We start from the raw sequence: 16,712 nt of genomic DNA, 5'->3' as shown, positions 1-16,712 counted from the left end.
CTATAAACATTTGTTAAGGAATGGGTCGCTCTCAGGAGCTCAGCGAATTCCAGCGTGGTACCGTGATAGGATAATACCTGTGCAACAAGTCCAGTTGTGAAATCTCCTCACCACTAAATATTCCACAGTCAGCTGTTAGTGGTATTAAAAGAGAGTGGAAGCAATTGGGAACGACAGCAACTTAGCCATGATGTGATGGGCCACATAAAATGACAGCACATAGTGCACAGAGGTCACCAACTTTCTGCAGAGTTGATCACTACAAATCTCCAAACTTCATGGGACCTTCAGATTAGCTCAAGAACAGTGCGTAGAGAGCGCCATTGAATGGGTTTCCATGGTTGAGCAGCTGCATCCAAGCCTTACATCACCAAGTGCAATGCAATGTGTCGGATGCAATGGTGTAAAGCACGCCACCACTGGACTCTAGAGCAGTGCAGACACATTCTCTGAAGTGACGAATCATGCTTCTCCATCTGGGTTTGGTGATTGCCAGGAGAACAAGTACCGTTCTCCTGGCAACCACCAAACTCAGATGGAGAACCGTGATTCGTGCATCTGCATTGCGCCAAGTGTAAAGTTTGGTGGAGGGGGGGATGATGGTGTGGGGTTGTTTTTCAGGAGTTGGGCTCATCCCCTTAGCTCCACTGAAAGGAACTCTTAATGTTTCAGCATACCAAGAAATTTTGGACAATTTCATGCTCCCAACATTGTGGGAACAGTTTGGGGATGGCCCCTTCCTGTTCCAACATGACTGCACACCAGTGCACAAAACAGGTCCATAAAGACATGAATGAGTGAATTTGGTGTGGAGGAACTTGACTGGCCTGCACAGAGTCCTGACCTCAACCAGATAGGGATGAATTAGAGCAGGGACTGCGAGCCAGGCCTTCTCGTCCAGCACAATTGTGCTTCTGGAAGAATGGCCAAAAAGTCCCATAAACACTCCTAACTCTTTCAAGAATCAAAGAGTCGAAGAGTTGAAGCTGTTATAGCTGCAAAGGGTGGGCTGACATCCTATTAAACCCTGTGGATTAAGAATGGGATGTTACTGTAGTTCATATGCGTGTCAAGGCAGACAAGCAAATACTTTTGGCTATACGGAGTATTTTCTATTTCTGTATCTGCAAATTAGTCCATGCTGCAGCCTCATCATCATCTTCTTTCTGCCTTGAGGTCTCTCTAATAGAAACACAGACAGGCAGTCCAAGACTCTTGTGCTTGGCACAGTCATCACTTCTATATTTTGGACTGTGGACAGCAACAAATTTGAATTTGTCTTGAAAAATTACAATCTGGCTGTGGGCTGATCGGCACAGAGGCATGGAGCAACTTTTGGGATCTAGTGTTATAATTTTTCTCTCCTTGTATCTTCAGTCTGTCCATGACTTAGACATATATTCATGGCAGTGCAATAATTACTATGTTCTAGTTTTTCCAACATTTTTCCTTCTTCTTCTACACACTTTAAATGAATTCTTCCAATCTTTTTTCAGTCTCTATCTATATGATGGTTATGAGATGCATGACTTACTGTAGACTCATTTTGCATTGTTGCTTTATAGGACAAGATAATTTTGTAGTTTTTTTTTTCATGATAGTTATAGGAGAGAAATACAACTAAATGTGAGGATTAGTAGGAAACAACAGTAGTCAGTTACATGAGCTTTGCATCAGTGGCTTGTGACTAGTTTGTGCAAGGTCAAAATGAACACTCATGAGCAGGTAAAACAACACAGAACACAAAACACTACTCAAATGCTTAATGCTGAACAGATGAGTTTTATGCTATTTTTAAAAAGATGCTATAGAGTCAGGGGTGCAAAGGGTGGGTGGTAAGCTGTTGCACAATTTTGGAGCTACGGAAAGGACAATCCCCCCTTTTCAGATAGGTACGTGGAATCACAAGAAGACCTCTATATGCGTCCCTAAGAGCCCAGCCTGGACAATAGGGGTGGAGTAGAACAACAGTACTGGTGGAGCCTCACCTTGTAAGGCCATAAAAATAAGAATCAAGATTTTAATCTGAAATCTAAACCTGACAAGAAGCCAAGTGTAGAACCTTTAACAATGGGGTTATATGAGAAGATTTATGAGAGCGAGTTAAAAGCTGTGGCACAATAGTTAGCACTGTTGCCTCACAGCAAGAAGGTCATGGGTTTGATTCTACCTTGCCTGTGGCCTTTCTGTATGGAATCTGCATGTTCTCCCTGTGTTTACGTAGGTTTTCTCCGGGTACTCCAGTTTCCTCTCACAGTCCAAGGACATGGACTTGTTGGGATTCGGTTAATTGGCGATTCGAAATTGTCCGAGTGAGAGGAGATGATGATATGGACAAGCATCTCCAGTTCACTTGGAGCACCACAAGGTTCTGTTGCGAAGGGAAAAGTACTCTAAGCAATTATTTCTGCACAGACCTGAAACATTTCTTACTGCCACCCCATTTATAATTTTTTTTTACAGCATGTAAACTATTATATCACAGTACATTATAATATGTAAGCTTTAAGTTCCATATTAATGTCTATGTGCCTCAGGGTATCCCCGTATGTACTGTTTCTTGCAGCTCTGTGTGTAGAAGTAACTTTATATTATTAACGTAAGAAATTATTTTTTACTCTGCAGATACCTGGCAAAGCTCATGAAAATGTTTTCCCCAACACCATTTCGCAACCAAACTTTTTTTTTTCCAGACTTTTACAAACTTTCTACTTCTGGACACCTAGTGTTCATTAATTCTTATCTCCCTGCTCTATTAACTATTTTACTGACTTCTTCCGATTACTTGTTGATATATAGGCCCATTAGTACCATTCAGTGGCTAGACATCCAGCTGCTTGTGTGGCACCTGAAGCCATTCATACACATCTTTGACAATACAAACTCATTAGGTCTGACTGGTGATTGACTGTCTCTAGATGGGATCTATGAGAAAGTGACTCAATTAATGATGACCAAATGGGCATTCATTGATTAAGAAGGTAGCAGGCGTTAATGTGCACGGTGATAAACATCATCATTTGTGGATGGGAGCAAGACTTCCTCCTAAGTGCTCACTTTGGAAGGTGATGAGGAGTGTAGAAGAGGAGTTTTTCTAAGGACATCCTCAGAAAACTCAACATTATAATTAAATCCTCTCTAGTTCGAAGGAGATGGATGGGCTCCTCTTTTCTGTCCATTTCCAAGGAGGAAACAGATCAGCTCTGATGCGATTCAAGTGCACTCAAGTGCCAGCGTAGAGGAAATGAAAAACCATGGGAAATTACTCTTAAGTTAGAAGAATATGGCATCCTTAACAATCAACCTCAAAAGACTTCAAAGAAATTCACCCTCCTTTTCTGTAATTGCTGCTGTCTGGGGTTACAGCTTTTTAAGGAGTAATTCAAGTGTCTGTACCTTGATCTTTGTAGTTGCAATCCAAAGTTTAAACTCTGCTTAAGCACAGTTTCTAATGCAGGAACAGAAGTTTAAAACAAAAAAGGTCATGGTGCCGCGTGACCCTGAGTGTCGAAGCTGATCAAATCATAAAAAAACCCATCATAGATTGATTCATTTTTTGTTAGTCAAAAAGGTCCTACAACACCCTATTTTGCTTTCTGAGTCTCACTATATTTTACTGCAGCTTTTACTTCCTGGTTTTGTTGTTTATTAACAGTGTACTTGATAGAAAAACCTGCAGATGAAGTTTGAAATTGCAAAGGCTTTTATGAATTTATTTTGGTTTGTGTTGTTTTTCATCATTTTTCCTCACTTCAATTTGACCTTCAAGCACAGCTTTCATTATCTAAGTAGGATTTCAACTGTGTACTGTCAATTCATGACTGTTCCCTGAAAGTTCTCAACCAGGTGTCCCTGCTCTGTCCCCACAGACTTCTGGGTATGGAGTCAGTTTTATACTGAAGTTTAAAGCTGAAGTTAAAACTCAGTGAAACAGATCACAGATTCTGGAGTTTAGAGTTGGGAAACAGTCCATACAAGCAGGATGCAATCTGGAATCAATTCTGTAAGTACCTCTAAATTTTTTTGTTGTTGTTTGTTTGTTTTTTTGCCTTTCTGAAGCGTTTTGAAGCGTAACTCTGAATTGAGTTGAATACAAGAAGTGCCCCCCCCATACCACCACCACCACCTGATCTTTCCTAGGAAGGTATTTGCAGGTGGGACTCATTCAGATATATGAGTGATAATAGCAGTTGAACGTCCAAAAAGCTCTCTCATATATATTTTCTTTTTGAGAAAAGATTGCAAGGACAATACAAGCTGATGTCCAGTCTTTTTTTCAAGTAGTACTATAATACAAAATGGCTTGGAGATTGTTTATCCAAGCACTTTAACAGTACTGAAAACCAAAATGTTGGGAGACACGAGGCAAATGGTGCCACAACAAACATTAATCTCACAACTCAACGGAATTCAGGGAAACAGCATTCTTACATGTATATAGTTTTATTATCAGGATTGTGCCTGTCCACTAATCAAGTTTTTAATGCAAATTAGTCAGGCATATATGGCTAACTTGTCCTAACTTGGTTCAGGGCTGTCTGTCTTAGTAATTGAAGCAATAACTAAAATGTGAACCATTATGTAGAATAACAGTGAACACACCTGCACCTGTAGGGTAAACCTATATAGAATAATGCAACTTGGAAATCTTGGATGATTGACAGGGTTTCCCAAAAGCTCCCTTGTGGATCAACTCCCTCTTTTGTCATTCAGACAGTGCAAATGGAATGAAGTATTGTATAAATATAAGATGCACCAAGCTAGTAAACTTTGCATTAATTCTGCAAGCTGAAGTATCGTTGTCAAAAACTGGGTCACAGCAGGGTTTGAACATAATAGGAGAGCAACTAAATTACAACATGGCTATTTTGCTTCCAAGCAATCAGACTTCTTTAAGTGGTCTTGAGCAATAGTTCTCCAGGCTTTCTGAAGGTCTTTCAAAGTTTTCTTTGGACATGGGTGATTTTTCACTCATTTTCAGTCCAGTTGTTGCATCTAAACATTTTTAGAGAAATGCTTTTTGTTTGTTAAACCACTTAACACTGACCTCTGAATCATACAAGCATCAAAGAGACACCTAACTTAGGGGATCACTATATTATAAATTCCTTCAGGCACATTGTTACTAGCAGCTTGTTACAAAAACATAATTTTTTTTCTATTTCTTTAGTTGAATCTATGAAAAATGTCAAAGATAACACAGTTTGACAGACATAAAATAGAACTGTTGCACCAACAAGGTGATTTCCAAAGAGCTATTCGCTGAAAACCTGGAATATCTTGGCATGGTGTGCAGTGTGTTATTAAAAAATCTGAGGAAACTGAACAAGTGGAGGAAAAGAGGAGTGGTAGGCCTAAAAGCTATCTACAGCATCTGAAAGTCATGTCCTTAAGAAACAGGAAAAACATCTAGCAGAGACCTGGCACAGAACCTTAGAGATGGATCTTGACCTTCAGCTGATCCATCTACTGTTTGCTTAAACCTTAAAGGCATTCTTAAGCAAAGGAAACAGGTAGGAATGGCTGACCTATGTGAAATTACACAAGAACTGGAAGGACTGAAAATCAACAAGTTTTATTTAGTTGTGATTTTTGGTTCAAATCAACGTCAGTATGTACAGAGGAGGTCACGAAAGAGGTACAACAGTGAGTGTCTACAGCATCTGTAAAACACTGGAGGCTTTGTCATGGTTTGGGGCTGCATTTTAGCCCGTGGTGTTGGACATCTGATAAAGAAACGTACCATCAGATTTTGATCCACCATGCAACACCATCTGAAAAGCACCTGATTGACAAAGGCTTCAATTATCGGCAGTAGAAAAATTTCATCATTGTTGCTGATGTGCACATGAATGTGCACCTATGGGACATTACAAAACCCAGTTTAATCCTTGGTCACCAGCTCAACAAAGATCAGACGGTCTTCAAACACTATAAGCCATCTGTGCAAGTCACTGTTCCTGCTCTCTTTCCTTCGCAGTAGCTGACATCAATTTTGTCTGATGTTAAAAGTGCTCCCTCAGAAACACAATCTTTTTGATCTCAACAGGATTATCTTTGTTCCATGAATAAATGAGTAAGTAAACACGCAAACACCACCATTGATCTCCCATTATATTGGTCCTCTATACCCCACTAAGTATTACAATAAGCATATTGACTGTGGCATATTTTACACAAGACAAACAAATGTAGGTCTTGGATTAAAGTGTTTACAGTTAAATCCCTGCGGGTCAGCTTTGCTCGTATCCCTCTAGACGCCTGACAGTTTTTGTCATCTTCAGTCTGTATTTTCAGCTTTAATCTGACAATATTTCCAGCCACACATTCAGCTACAGATGCGGTTTTGATTTTTGGAGTGGCAGTTTCAGAGCACCAGTACTTCAGCTGATTATACTGAATGAAGCAATCCATTTTCATATGGATGGAAAACTGAGCAAAGACTTCAGAGACTGCACTCAGTAAACATAATGTAAACGACGCCTTATTATAAGGCTCTTTTTAATCTCACAAAGAGATATTGGAAAGTGTATCGGCTGTGTTCAGTGTCAGCATTAAAAGCAAGTGTTTGTGTTCACAAAGTTGCATTTTACTCACTAAATGACTGAACAATAATTTTCTTCATTACAGAACGTGGCTTTCATTTTGAAAACTGATGAAAGACTTGATTTACGTAATGGGCAGCTATAAAAGTATTCATTTCCCATTTTGATTTGCTGGCAACACTTCCAGGAAGAAGTTTCATTTGAGCTCCACGGGGGAGGAGAGAGTGCTGCCTAGATTATTTCTTCAAGTGCTTTGATGAGATTATTACATGCAAAATCTATGATGCCTGTTACTATCAAAGCTTTTTTTATGGCACATGACTGGAAAGGGAAGAAAGAGAAAGCCAGGAAGGAAATGCAGCAGCCACAACAAAGCTTCACACAAGCAATGTCAGACTATATCAGGCCGCAGGGGCAGATTTAGGCAAAGTCGGGCATCATCAAGCCATATTTTCCCTCTTTTATGTAAGTGAGAATATTGCTCATGGTGTCAGGTGGAATTAGTTTAAAAGCCTGTGTGAATTTAGTTGTTTGCCACGCAAAACAAACAAAAACAGCCCCTTCTGCTAGAAAAGATTTGACTTTTTTTTTTACAGCAGTATGTGTCAGTGTGCTATACTCTGAGGTTACAAAGAATATGCATAAAATAATCTATTAAAATGCTGTATTAATTTTTAATCTGGTCTGTGTGTCGTCTTATATGCACCACTACATTGATGATACGATGCATTATGAGACAGACAATAGACTCACAGCAGTCCGTCAGAGTTCACCATTTATCATTATTGAAAATATTATTATAAATAATATCCACAGTAAGTAGTGAGGGTCATATTTATTCATTTCCACAAGCATGAATTATTTAAAAGGATTTCCTTTTCTGTGTGTAACCTTGGTGACTGTTTACACTTCGCGTCAGTACAGACTCGAATCACAGAACCGCCAAAAGATTTTTTTCCAGTGTTTGCTGTTTATTTATTTTCTGTTCTGTTTTGTGCAGCTGTAACTAACATTTAAGGACTCAAGTTATTTCTTAGCTGAATCTGTAGGTGCACACACAGGTGGAGTCCCGTCTGTTGCCATTTTTAAAGTAGGTGGTACGTATCAAAATAAGATCCACATGGATGGCAGGACGCAAGTTTTCCCAGCAGAACATTGCTCAAAGCAACACACACACACACACACACACACACACACACACACACACACACACACACACACACACACACACACACACCTGGCCATTCATGTGATGTCAAAGAAAACGTGATTCTTCAGACCAGGCCATCTTGTTCTATTGCTCCATGGTCCAGTTCTGATGCTCATGTGCCCATTGTTGGTGCTTTTGACAGGTGACGGGGGTCAGCATGCAGGTATGCAGCCCCATACACAACAAACTGTGATGCACTGTGTACTCTGACACCTTTCTATCAGAACCAGCATTAAAGTTTTCTGCAATTTGAGCTGCAGTAGCTCATTTGGTGGATCTTCACGAAGAACGCAGTGTGACAGAGAGGCACAAAGTGGTTGACAAAGCAAACAAAGCTGATGTTACAGACACGGTGTTGTAATTGTGTCGGGTAGAATTGTGTCAGGTTCAAGAGGTGAAAAAAAACAAAAAAACTTTTGATTTGGAAAAACAAAAAACATAACTAAAATAAAAAAAAAGAGATAAAAAAGGAAGGGGAGTAAATTGAAAAGGAACCAAGGGCAGTGTTGAAATCAATGGCATTTTTCTTAAAGAATTCTCTGTGAGGAGGAGAGGAAGTAGGTTATTCAGCTTGTTACAAGCTAAAATAGGATGGAGGAAGCGAATGGATGAGGGACAAAAAAAAAAAAAAACCCACACCAAGTGAATACACTGCAGCTGCATAATATATAGAGAGAGAACTGAAGAGAGAAATTGGCTACTGGGTGATAGACGGTAACGCTATATTCTGACCATATTTTATGTCTTGGAAAAAAAAAAAACACAGCTGGATGTTTCTTTCAATAAGTGCTACTGCGTTTATACGAGAAGAGGAAAAAGGTAAGGTGCTGAATTGGAAAGATGGCCCATAACTGAGACTGGGAGATATTTCACTTCTAATACTGTTGATTGGGCAGAGAGGACTTCTTCACTATCTAGTTGAATTTAGTGCAGCAGAGAATGTAAAAGTTGAGTCTTCTGTTGTTGTTGTTGTTTTTAAAGCTGCATGATCAAATCAACATAATTTTGTTAAGAAATATGAAGAGTGATGCCTTTGGTTGATTACTTACAGTAACTGTAAATTGGTATGTGACTGGTATCAGCTGGACTGGGTCAGTGGTTTGGAAAAGGGAGTAATTAGAGTGTCCTGTGAAACAGAACCAAGAGACAAAGTTTGATCAAATGAGTAAGTTCTCTCTGAAAATCCTGCTCGCTGCACAACGACACAGCCTCCTACCCTCTCTGTCTACTGTAAGCCCCTTTATTGCCTTCCTAGCTGAAAAGCTCGGCCGAGTTATTCTTTCAAACAAACACATTAGGAGGAAAGTGTTTTCTTCCAATTTCACCCCGCTCTCTCTCCCGGGCTCTTTCCCACGATGCACCGCCATTCGCTAACAAGAGAGGACATCCAATCGAAGTGACCCGCCTTAAGCTTGCCGTTTCCCTTGTCTTGTTTGCTGTTTGAAAAGCAGCCCACACTCTTACAGGCTATTTAGCCAGTGCAGTAATGACAGAGGCAAACATCCAAAACAGCACAAATGGATGTGGTAAAAGGCTCTGAGAAGAAAGCAAAACAACACTGAAACAGCCTTCCTTTGATTTTTTTTTCTTTCTTTTAAATCACGTGAAATTGGGGTCTGTAGGGGGAAGTGCATGGGATCAATGAAAGAAAAACATTTTTATGTGTCTGTATAGCTTCGCATATATTCCAGCTTCTTCAAAGAGCAACTGTGTTGCATGTTGTATACTTCAAAGCTTCGTTCTGCTTTCCTGCACACATGTGCATTTGCATAAGTGCATGTCTGACCAAATGGCTTGGAAGACACGTGGGATGAAATATGAAGCCAACATGTGAGTGCCAAAAGTTGCAGTTCCTCAAATGTCCACTTGAGACCAGCTCTGAGGGCAATCACAAAAAACTGTTTTAGTCTATATATCCAATTTCCCCCTTCATGATATCTATATGGGAGGTAAATTTTTATAAAACAGTTTAAATTGTAGTTTATATTGCATTATAATCAGTATGGCTGCTTTGACTCAGAGGTGGGTGATGTTTTGTTTTGTTCAGTGTTTGGTTGTACTCAAAGCCACTAAAAGGGTGGTTAATTTTCTACATGGGACAAATTTGCTTTAAGGCAAATTACTATCTTATTTATTACACATTAAATTACAGCTGACATCAATTTAAGATAACATAGCCGCCTCACTGAGTCGCTGTTTCAACTTGTGTCGAAGGTGCTGGCTTCAAACTACATAGGCCAAGTACAACCAGAGATATGATTAATAATTTACGCTATTTTTTTCCCTGTATATTATCGTCACATTTGATGCGTGTTTGGTGCAGGAAGAAATGGTAAAAATGGGATATTTGCTAGTAGAAAGTGCCTGTGAGCAAAAAATAAAAATAAAAATCGTCCCGTCCTATTGGTGGAAAAATGCACCACATTAACCAATCAAAAAATGATATGGCAGCATATGGCATTTGGTTGCTGAGGGGTGTGTAGTTAGTGTGCAGTTCCAGAAAATAGAACTGCTCGTAGCAATGATTAAAAGCGCCAAATTAGCATGATAGTCATGTCTCTGATGAGTGCAGCTAAACTTCTGACCACATCTATATATACGTTTTATGAAATAGCAATGTCAGATTATCCAAAGTCTTTTTGTTTATCCATCCAGTCCACAATGTCTGGCACTAACTCTGCATTTTGGCTTTATGGAAGAGACTTCCAAACTTTTTTAGCAAGTAAAAAGGAAATTGCTAGCTAGCTAAAAGTAGCATTTTTTCAGACAATGACAACAGGCTACCTGAATTGTGATATTGTTTATTGTTTATGTGTTCAATGTTCTTCTTCCCTTCAGAAGAATTTATGTGTCGTCAGAAGTTTATTAATTTGTGAACGTTCACAAAAACGTGGCAGCTAGCACAACAGCTGCAGTTGTCTATTCCAGTGAGCAAAATTTTTTATTCTTTTTACTACTCTCTAAATTTACACACTACAGAAGTACTCTACCTAGTGTACTATATGGAAGTTTACTAACAGAACTATCACTATTGAGACACAGTTACAGAATCACACAAGAATCTTGCTTACCAAACTTGCTAGCCAGCACTATCAGTGAATGATAATGGTTTTCCTATCCAAATATGGTTAATTTTCATTAATAAAAAAAAAAAACAAACAACTACTCAAAAACCCCCAAACCAATATGAAAACTACATGGAAGATGTCCCAGTGGCTGCACCCATCTTTGTCTATGGACTTTTCCAGCCTTTTTTTAAACAAGTGAAACTAGCAGGACAGAAACACGCGCACTGTCATGCAGCAGAACAATCTCAACATAAGAATATCCAAGACAAAGAGCTGAAGAAGTTATCCATGTTTGTATATCGGCTCATGTAACTGTGTGCATGTTGGTCTTTCAAATGAGAAGCAAGCTTGACTAGAGACACTCCATCTGCGCTCCATTCGGAATGAATTTCAGCAGAATTGCAAAGTGGCACTGTGGGAGAACCATAAGATAAACAGCATGAAAAACACGAAGAAAAGAATGATATTTTAGAGAAGAAAAGTACAGCCTGAGGGTATTTTCACTCGTGCTCTGCTGGGTTTCTTTGAAGCGAACCACGGCCTGATTGTAACACTTGTGCTGTTTATTAGAGCAGACGAGAATGAAGCACCAGCGAGGACGTCGACGATCAAAGCACCTGAACGGGAGAATAATACACTTACAAGGACCTTGAGGTGAAAATATAAAATCAAACCAATCACAAAAATATGTTACTAGTAATACAGCGAAAGATTAAAACACTAAGCGGCACTTTTAGCCTCTTTTCTTGTTTGACCAAAAGTTAAAAAGGTGCATATAATAAATTTATGCATGAGTCTATATCTTACAAACCTTGAAGATGAGAATACTTGGCATTTTTGCTGGTTGAATGGCTAAAATCTACCATCAGTTGTTCTGAATTGGTGCTATATAATTAAAATTGAACTGTACTGAACTCATTAACTCAAGTTTCATCCAGTTTCACTGCTTCATCATATTAACATGTTTTCTGCAGTATGACACGAGCCTCATCGACAGAAAAAACTCTCTTTTCCCCATCAGGACTTCAGCACGTATATAGCACCAGCCTCAGGTAGGCAGGCAGAAGGAGATGGGTTACTGTAAGGCAAAGTTTTGTGAAGGTAAAGTAAAAAATATTTTTTTTATCTAAATTCCACATTTTCATGTGTAAAAAGACCCAAAACAAACACTGTAAGCAAACTACTTTATTATGAGTGAGACAGCATTTGTTTAGGAGAGATTCTGTCCCAGACGTTTAGATCCATATAAAGTAGCTGATCCCTGTAAATCGTTTTTTGCGTGTCTATGCAGTGACTGCAGTCTGTAACTGCTGAGTGTGTCTGTAAATGGGCCACATTAATAGCCTCTCTGTTTTTAGGACGCCAGCGTTCACCTGTCCCTTTCCCCTCATGCAGCTGTGTGCTCCTTGTCGCTCAGCTTGAAAACCTGTGGTCTGGACTAACACAGGTGTGTACAAACCCTGAAGTCATTTTAAAGAGGCACCGCAATGATGCACTGAAGTCAAGACTGCAGCACAGCCTGCCTGTAAAAAAAAAAAAAAAAAAGAAAAACTCTTCCTATAAGCGCTTGAAAACATGACCCTGACAATGAAAATCACTAGCCAAGTGCATTATGGGAAAGGAAGGAGGGGCTCCCTTGGGAGCTTGATCATATTAGAGATTAATAGTTTTGATAGTTCAACCGTTACTGCTTCTTTCTCTTGGTGGAGTATTGCTTTAACACTTTTAATATTTGTTCTCTAAATTCTCCAGTTAGTTGCCCTGTTTGCTCACTTTTCCATATGCCTTCAGAAAACTAGCCAAATGCAGAAATGGTGTCAGACTGAGGACATTTTGGCTTTTTTACAGTGGAAAAAGGCTCAGCTTTTCAATGCACCGCTAAAAACTTCTGAGTAAAGTGCTTCTCTGTGGGATCTAAACCCCCCATTTGACAATCATACAGAGAGAAATCTGTTGCCGGAGAGGCCGGAGCACCATTTCTACAATGACAGCAGCATCATTTGGCCAGCAAGCAAAGCAGCAACAAGCCTTTTCAGGCTGGCTTTATCTTGACTGGAACATCTTGCTCTCTTGCTTTTGTTATCGCCAGCGCTCTTTCTAGTGGCACGAATAACACGCCACTTAACACAACAAGTTCAAAAGTGTTCTTTGGGGACTTTCAAAAGGCATTTAAGATCAACTTGAAGAAGGCAAGTATGAGAAAGTGGAAATGTTGAAAAGGCAAATTACAACCTAAAGTTTTCCTTTATCATGCTTTTACCTGTAATGTCGGGTTTCTGTGGCATGAAGAACTGATAGAAGGTGGGCTCCGACAGACCCTTTACGTTGCGTGCTGTGATTTCCACTTCATATCTCGTGTTCCACTGAAGCGGCTGCAGCATGGCAAAGTCATTCGCCCCAGGAACAAGCTTGGTCATCCACTGTTCCTCTTTATCCTGATGGAGGACAAAAAAGAGAAGGATAGAAAAATAAAGAAAATCCAAAGACAGCCTTAGTCAAAGCTCTGTGTTTGACTTTGCATCAAAGGCGATCAGAGAAAGTGTTGTTGTATTTGATAAACAACAATTTATCCCTACAATCAGTCTCAGTTGTGAGAAGCCCACACAGATACACCTGAATAGGTAAAAAGAAATTGTAATCCTGTTACTTTCATCAATATCACAAAAGTTGTCTTTGTGGCCTCAGCCTTTTGTCTCTAACCACCCCCCCCCCCCCCCCCCCCCCCCCAACACACACACACACACACACACACACACACACATACAAACAATCCCAGCAGATCAGCTGATTTCAATGCCAGCTCACATCAGCAGATGGATCAGCTGACACTCTTCTACTGTATATCACATTCCTGCTATTTAAGCTGCTTTCAAACTGCCTCTGCAAGCTGCTCTGCAACCCATCTCCGGTCCAGCTCCTCCTCTTTCCACTCTGTGTAACTCAGTCGGTATTGCACAGGCAGCTTTCTTCTCATTTCTTTAAGCAGTCTTCAGGCATAGTTCTCCAGGCTTCTTGAAGGACATTCAAAGCTCTTCTTTGGATGTTTGCTGCCTTGTGTTTGTTCTCTGGATCCATCCTACAGTGCTTCAATCCAGTCCATCATTTTCCAGGTATGCTTTTAGTGCACTAGCAGTGAGTTTGGGATCATTATCATACTGAAAAATTAAGCTTTTCTGTGTTCATCATTTGACAAGATCTCCAACACCACTGGCTGAAATGCAGCCCTAAACCATGACAGGATCTCCACCTTATTTTACAGATTGTTGTCACTGCTGCACTTCTCTCATTACCTCCTCCATACATATTGATGATAACATGAGCCTATAATTTGAAAGTCTGGTTCCTTGGAAGCAAAATATCAAAATGATGAAACTTAAACTATCACTGCGACACTGTGGTGATATTTTAAGTTTATTTGAAAACCAGACCAACGCATATCGAGAGTGATTGTTCATGAGGGTCAGCAGTATCATGTCTGATGTCACTGAGGTAGCCATACTGCCAATTATAAATGCCTACAGATGGAAATAACAATCTTCTACAGTGATCCTGACTGTTGTCGTTCTGCAGGCTCTGCGCTCCCTCCACAGTTATGCAGTTTGTGTGTTCCTCATGCCAGACAGGGGCATTAGATTAGTGGGGTGTGAAGCATCTGCACTGGCATCCTTCTCGGCCTCCAAAAGCCTCATCGAGACTTCGTGACCCTCTTTTCAACAGCACGGTTTTATTATTTTAAATCTCTGTCACTTTCTCAATGAGACAGAGAAATGCCTGCTTGGACACATTAGCACTGGGGAGATAGGAGATTTGGACCAGCCTAAATCCACTTAGTCCTGTGGAGAGTTTTTGTACGAGTGCCATCTATTCTGCTTCCTGGCCTCAACTCAGTCGCTCTTCTTATCTTGCCAGTTTAAGCTGCTTTTTGCCTTTTTAACAAGAACACACACACACACACACACACACACACACACACACACACACACACACACACACACACACACACACACACACACACACACACACACAAAATATCAGCTACTTAAATGGATGAGTAAATCCTGAGAGCTCATGTGGACCCTCAATTAGGACAAGTAAGTGAAATAAGGATTGAAAAATAGATTCTCACTAAGAAGAGTCTTTCAGCCAACTCAGTCACAACATATCAAACTAGTGAGTTACACACACTCCACTGGGAGGGAAAAACATTCCTAGTATTGTGTGCTATCTAATAACTGTGTCAAAAAAAAAAACCCCTCCAAAATTACATACTTGAAAGTCTTAGAAAATGCCTCCTCTGAATTGTCTGTCCTCATTTTTCTTGATTTTGAAAATAGTTTCTAAAATCTGGCAACTATGATGGGTTTATTGTCAAAAAGACTGGTAATAGGAAAAAAAATCTTTCTTATGACATGTCTTGTGTCAGCAAAGTTCCAAAGAATATTGATTAAAAAAGGTAAAACCTGTTTTTATTGTGCAGCAGATAACAACTTTAAAGAATAAGTCGAGGTTTATTTATGCTAAATCAGATTAAAGTTACTGGACTTTGATGAAGCAGCGGACTCTAAGGATGAATCAGTGTGACAACTTAAGAAAAAATAAAATAAAAATAAAAATGTATTTGCAGTTTATTCCTAGCACCCTGTCACAAAAACACATCATTTGTTCCCATTTCTTTAGTAGAATTTTTAAAAAATGCCATAGATAGCACCGTTTGACAGGCATAAAACAGTATTTTTTGCACCAACAAGGTGATTCCCAAAGAGCTATTAACTGAAAGCTTCTATTCCTCAGCATGGTGTTCAGTGTGTTCTTAAGAAAATCTGAAGAAACCTGGACACGCAGAGCACAAAAGAAGAAGTGGTAAGCCTAAAAACATCTACAGCAGATGAACAATATCTGAAAGTCATGTATTTAAGAAACAGAGGAAAAGAATCCAACAAAGACCTGACACAGGACCAGAGAGATGCATCTGGCCCTTTAGTTTATACAGCTATTGTGCACAGAAGCTGTCAAGAAGCCATTCTTAATGAAGGGAAACAGGGAGAAAGAGCCGAGGTGAGAACTGGACTAAAAATCAGTGGCTGCAGGTCTTATAGAGCAATTAATCCAGCTGATTAATGATATAGAAGCACTAATGCAGGCCAGTAGTTTGAAGATTTAAAATTGCAGCAGCATGATAGCAGTCCTGTGTCAGAAAAAAAAAAAAAAAGGTTGTTTTAAGTTTGCCTGTTTTTTTTGACCCAGTGCTTTAGAGTGAATGGGATTGACTGATGTCGGGATGCCTTGATCAAGCTGCTCTCAGGCTGGGCTTGCCACATTTCTAGGCTCGATATAGCTGGACTGTCATAAAAACCTGACTGCAGCAGCTGTATTTAACTTTACTATAATCTAAATTACTCACAGTTTTATACTTGACTATATACTCCACAATGGGCATTCCTCCATCATCCTGCTTGACCAGCCCCAGCCTGTAGGCCTTGCCTACTCCCCTCTGGCCGTGGACTGCCGGCGGACTCGGCTCTCCTGAGGAAGACACGAGGCAGAGGCTTCAGCTGAGATGCAAAACAATATGTCATTGTGTGTGTTTCTGTGTGTCTGTGCGTGCGTGTTGTAGTATGCATTCCCAAAGAGGGGAGCAGGTGGCAGCGTGAGATATGAGATAAGGATGCAGTACAAGGAGAAAGAAGGTTTAAAGCTGAATTAAATTCATATTACAAGGTAACTCCCACAGCCTGGCTATAATTAATGTTGACTCGAGGTTTTTATTATTCACTGTATTTTGCTAATTGGGTCTTCTTTCTAACATTAATTCTCAGTAGCTGCACTGCCGTATAACATTAAATATGGAAACACTTTTCCCGTGGCCTTGCCTGGATTTACTGCAATCCT

General features: G+C 39.9%; 1 protein-coding gene across 1 annotated transcript in view; it reads right to left on the bottom strand.

Moving 5' to 3' along the window:
- The window catches only part of ncam2 (neural cell adhesion molecule 2), a 488,348-nt gene that overhangs the window by 28,726 nt on the left and 442,910 nt on the right, over positions 1-16,712 (bottom strand). The window contains exons 14-15 of the mRNA XM_030747061.1: positions 16,225-16,346; positions 13,084-13,258 (exon numbers count right to left, since the gene is read on the bottom strand). Of these exons, the coding sequence (XP_030602921.1) occupies positions 13,084-13,258; positions 16,225-16,346 (297 nt within the window). The remainder of the gene's footprint in view (positions 1-13,083; positions 13,259-16,224; positions 16,347-16,712) is intronic.

This window comes from Archocentrus centrarchus, chromosome 2 (genome assembly GCF_007364275.1).
Source record: "Archocentrus centrarchus isolate MPI-CPG fArcCen1 chromosome 2, fArcCen1, whole genome shotgun sequence".
Taxonomy (NCBI): Eukaryota; Metazoa; Chordata; class Actinopteri; order Cichliformes; family Cichlidae; genus Archocentrus; species Archocentrus centrarchus.
The sequence above is the reverse complement of the archived record's forward strand: the minus strand, read 5'-3'. Positions and strand labels throughout refer to the sequence as shown.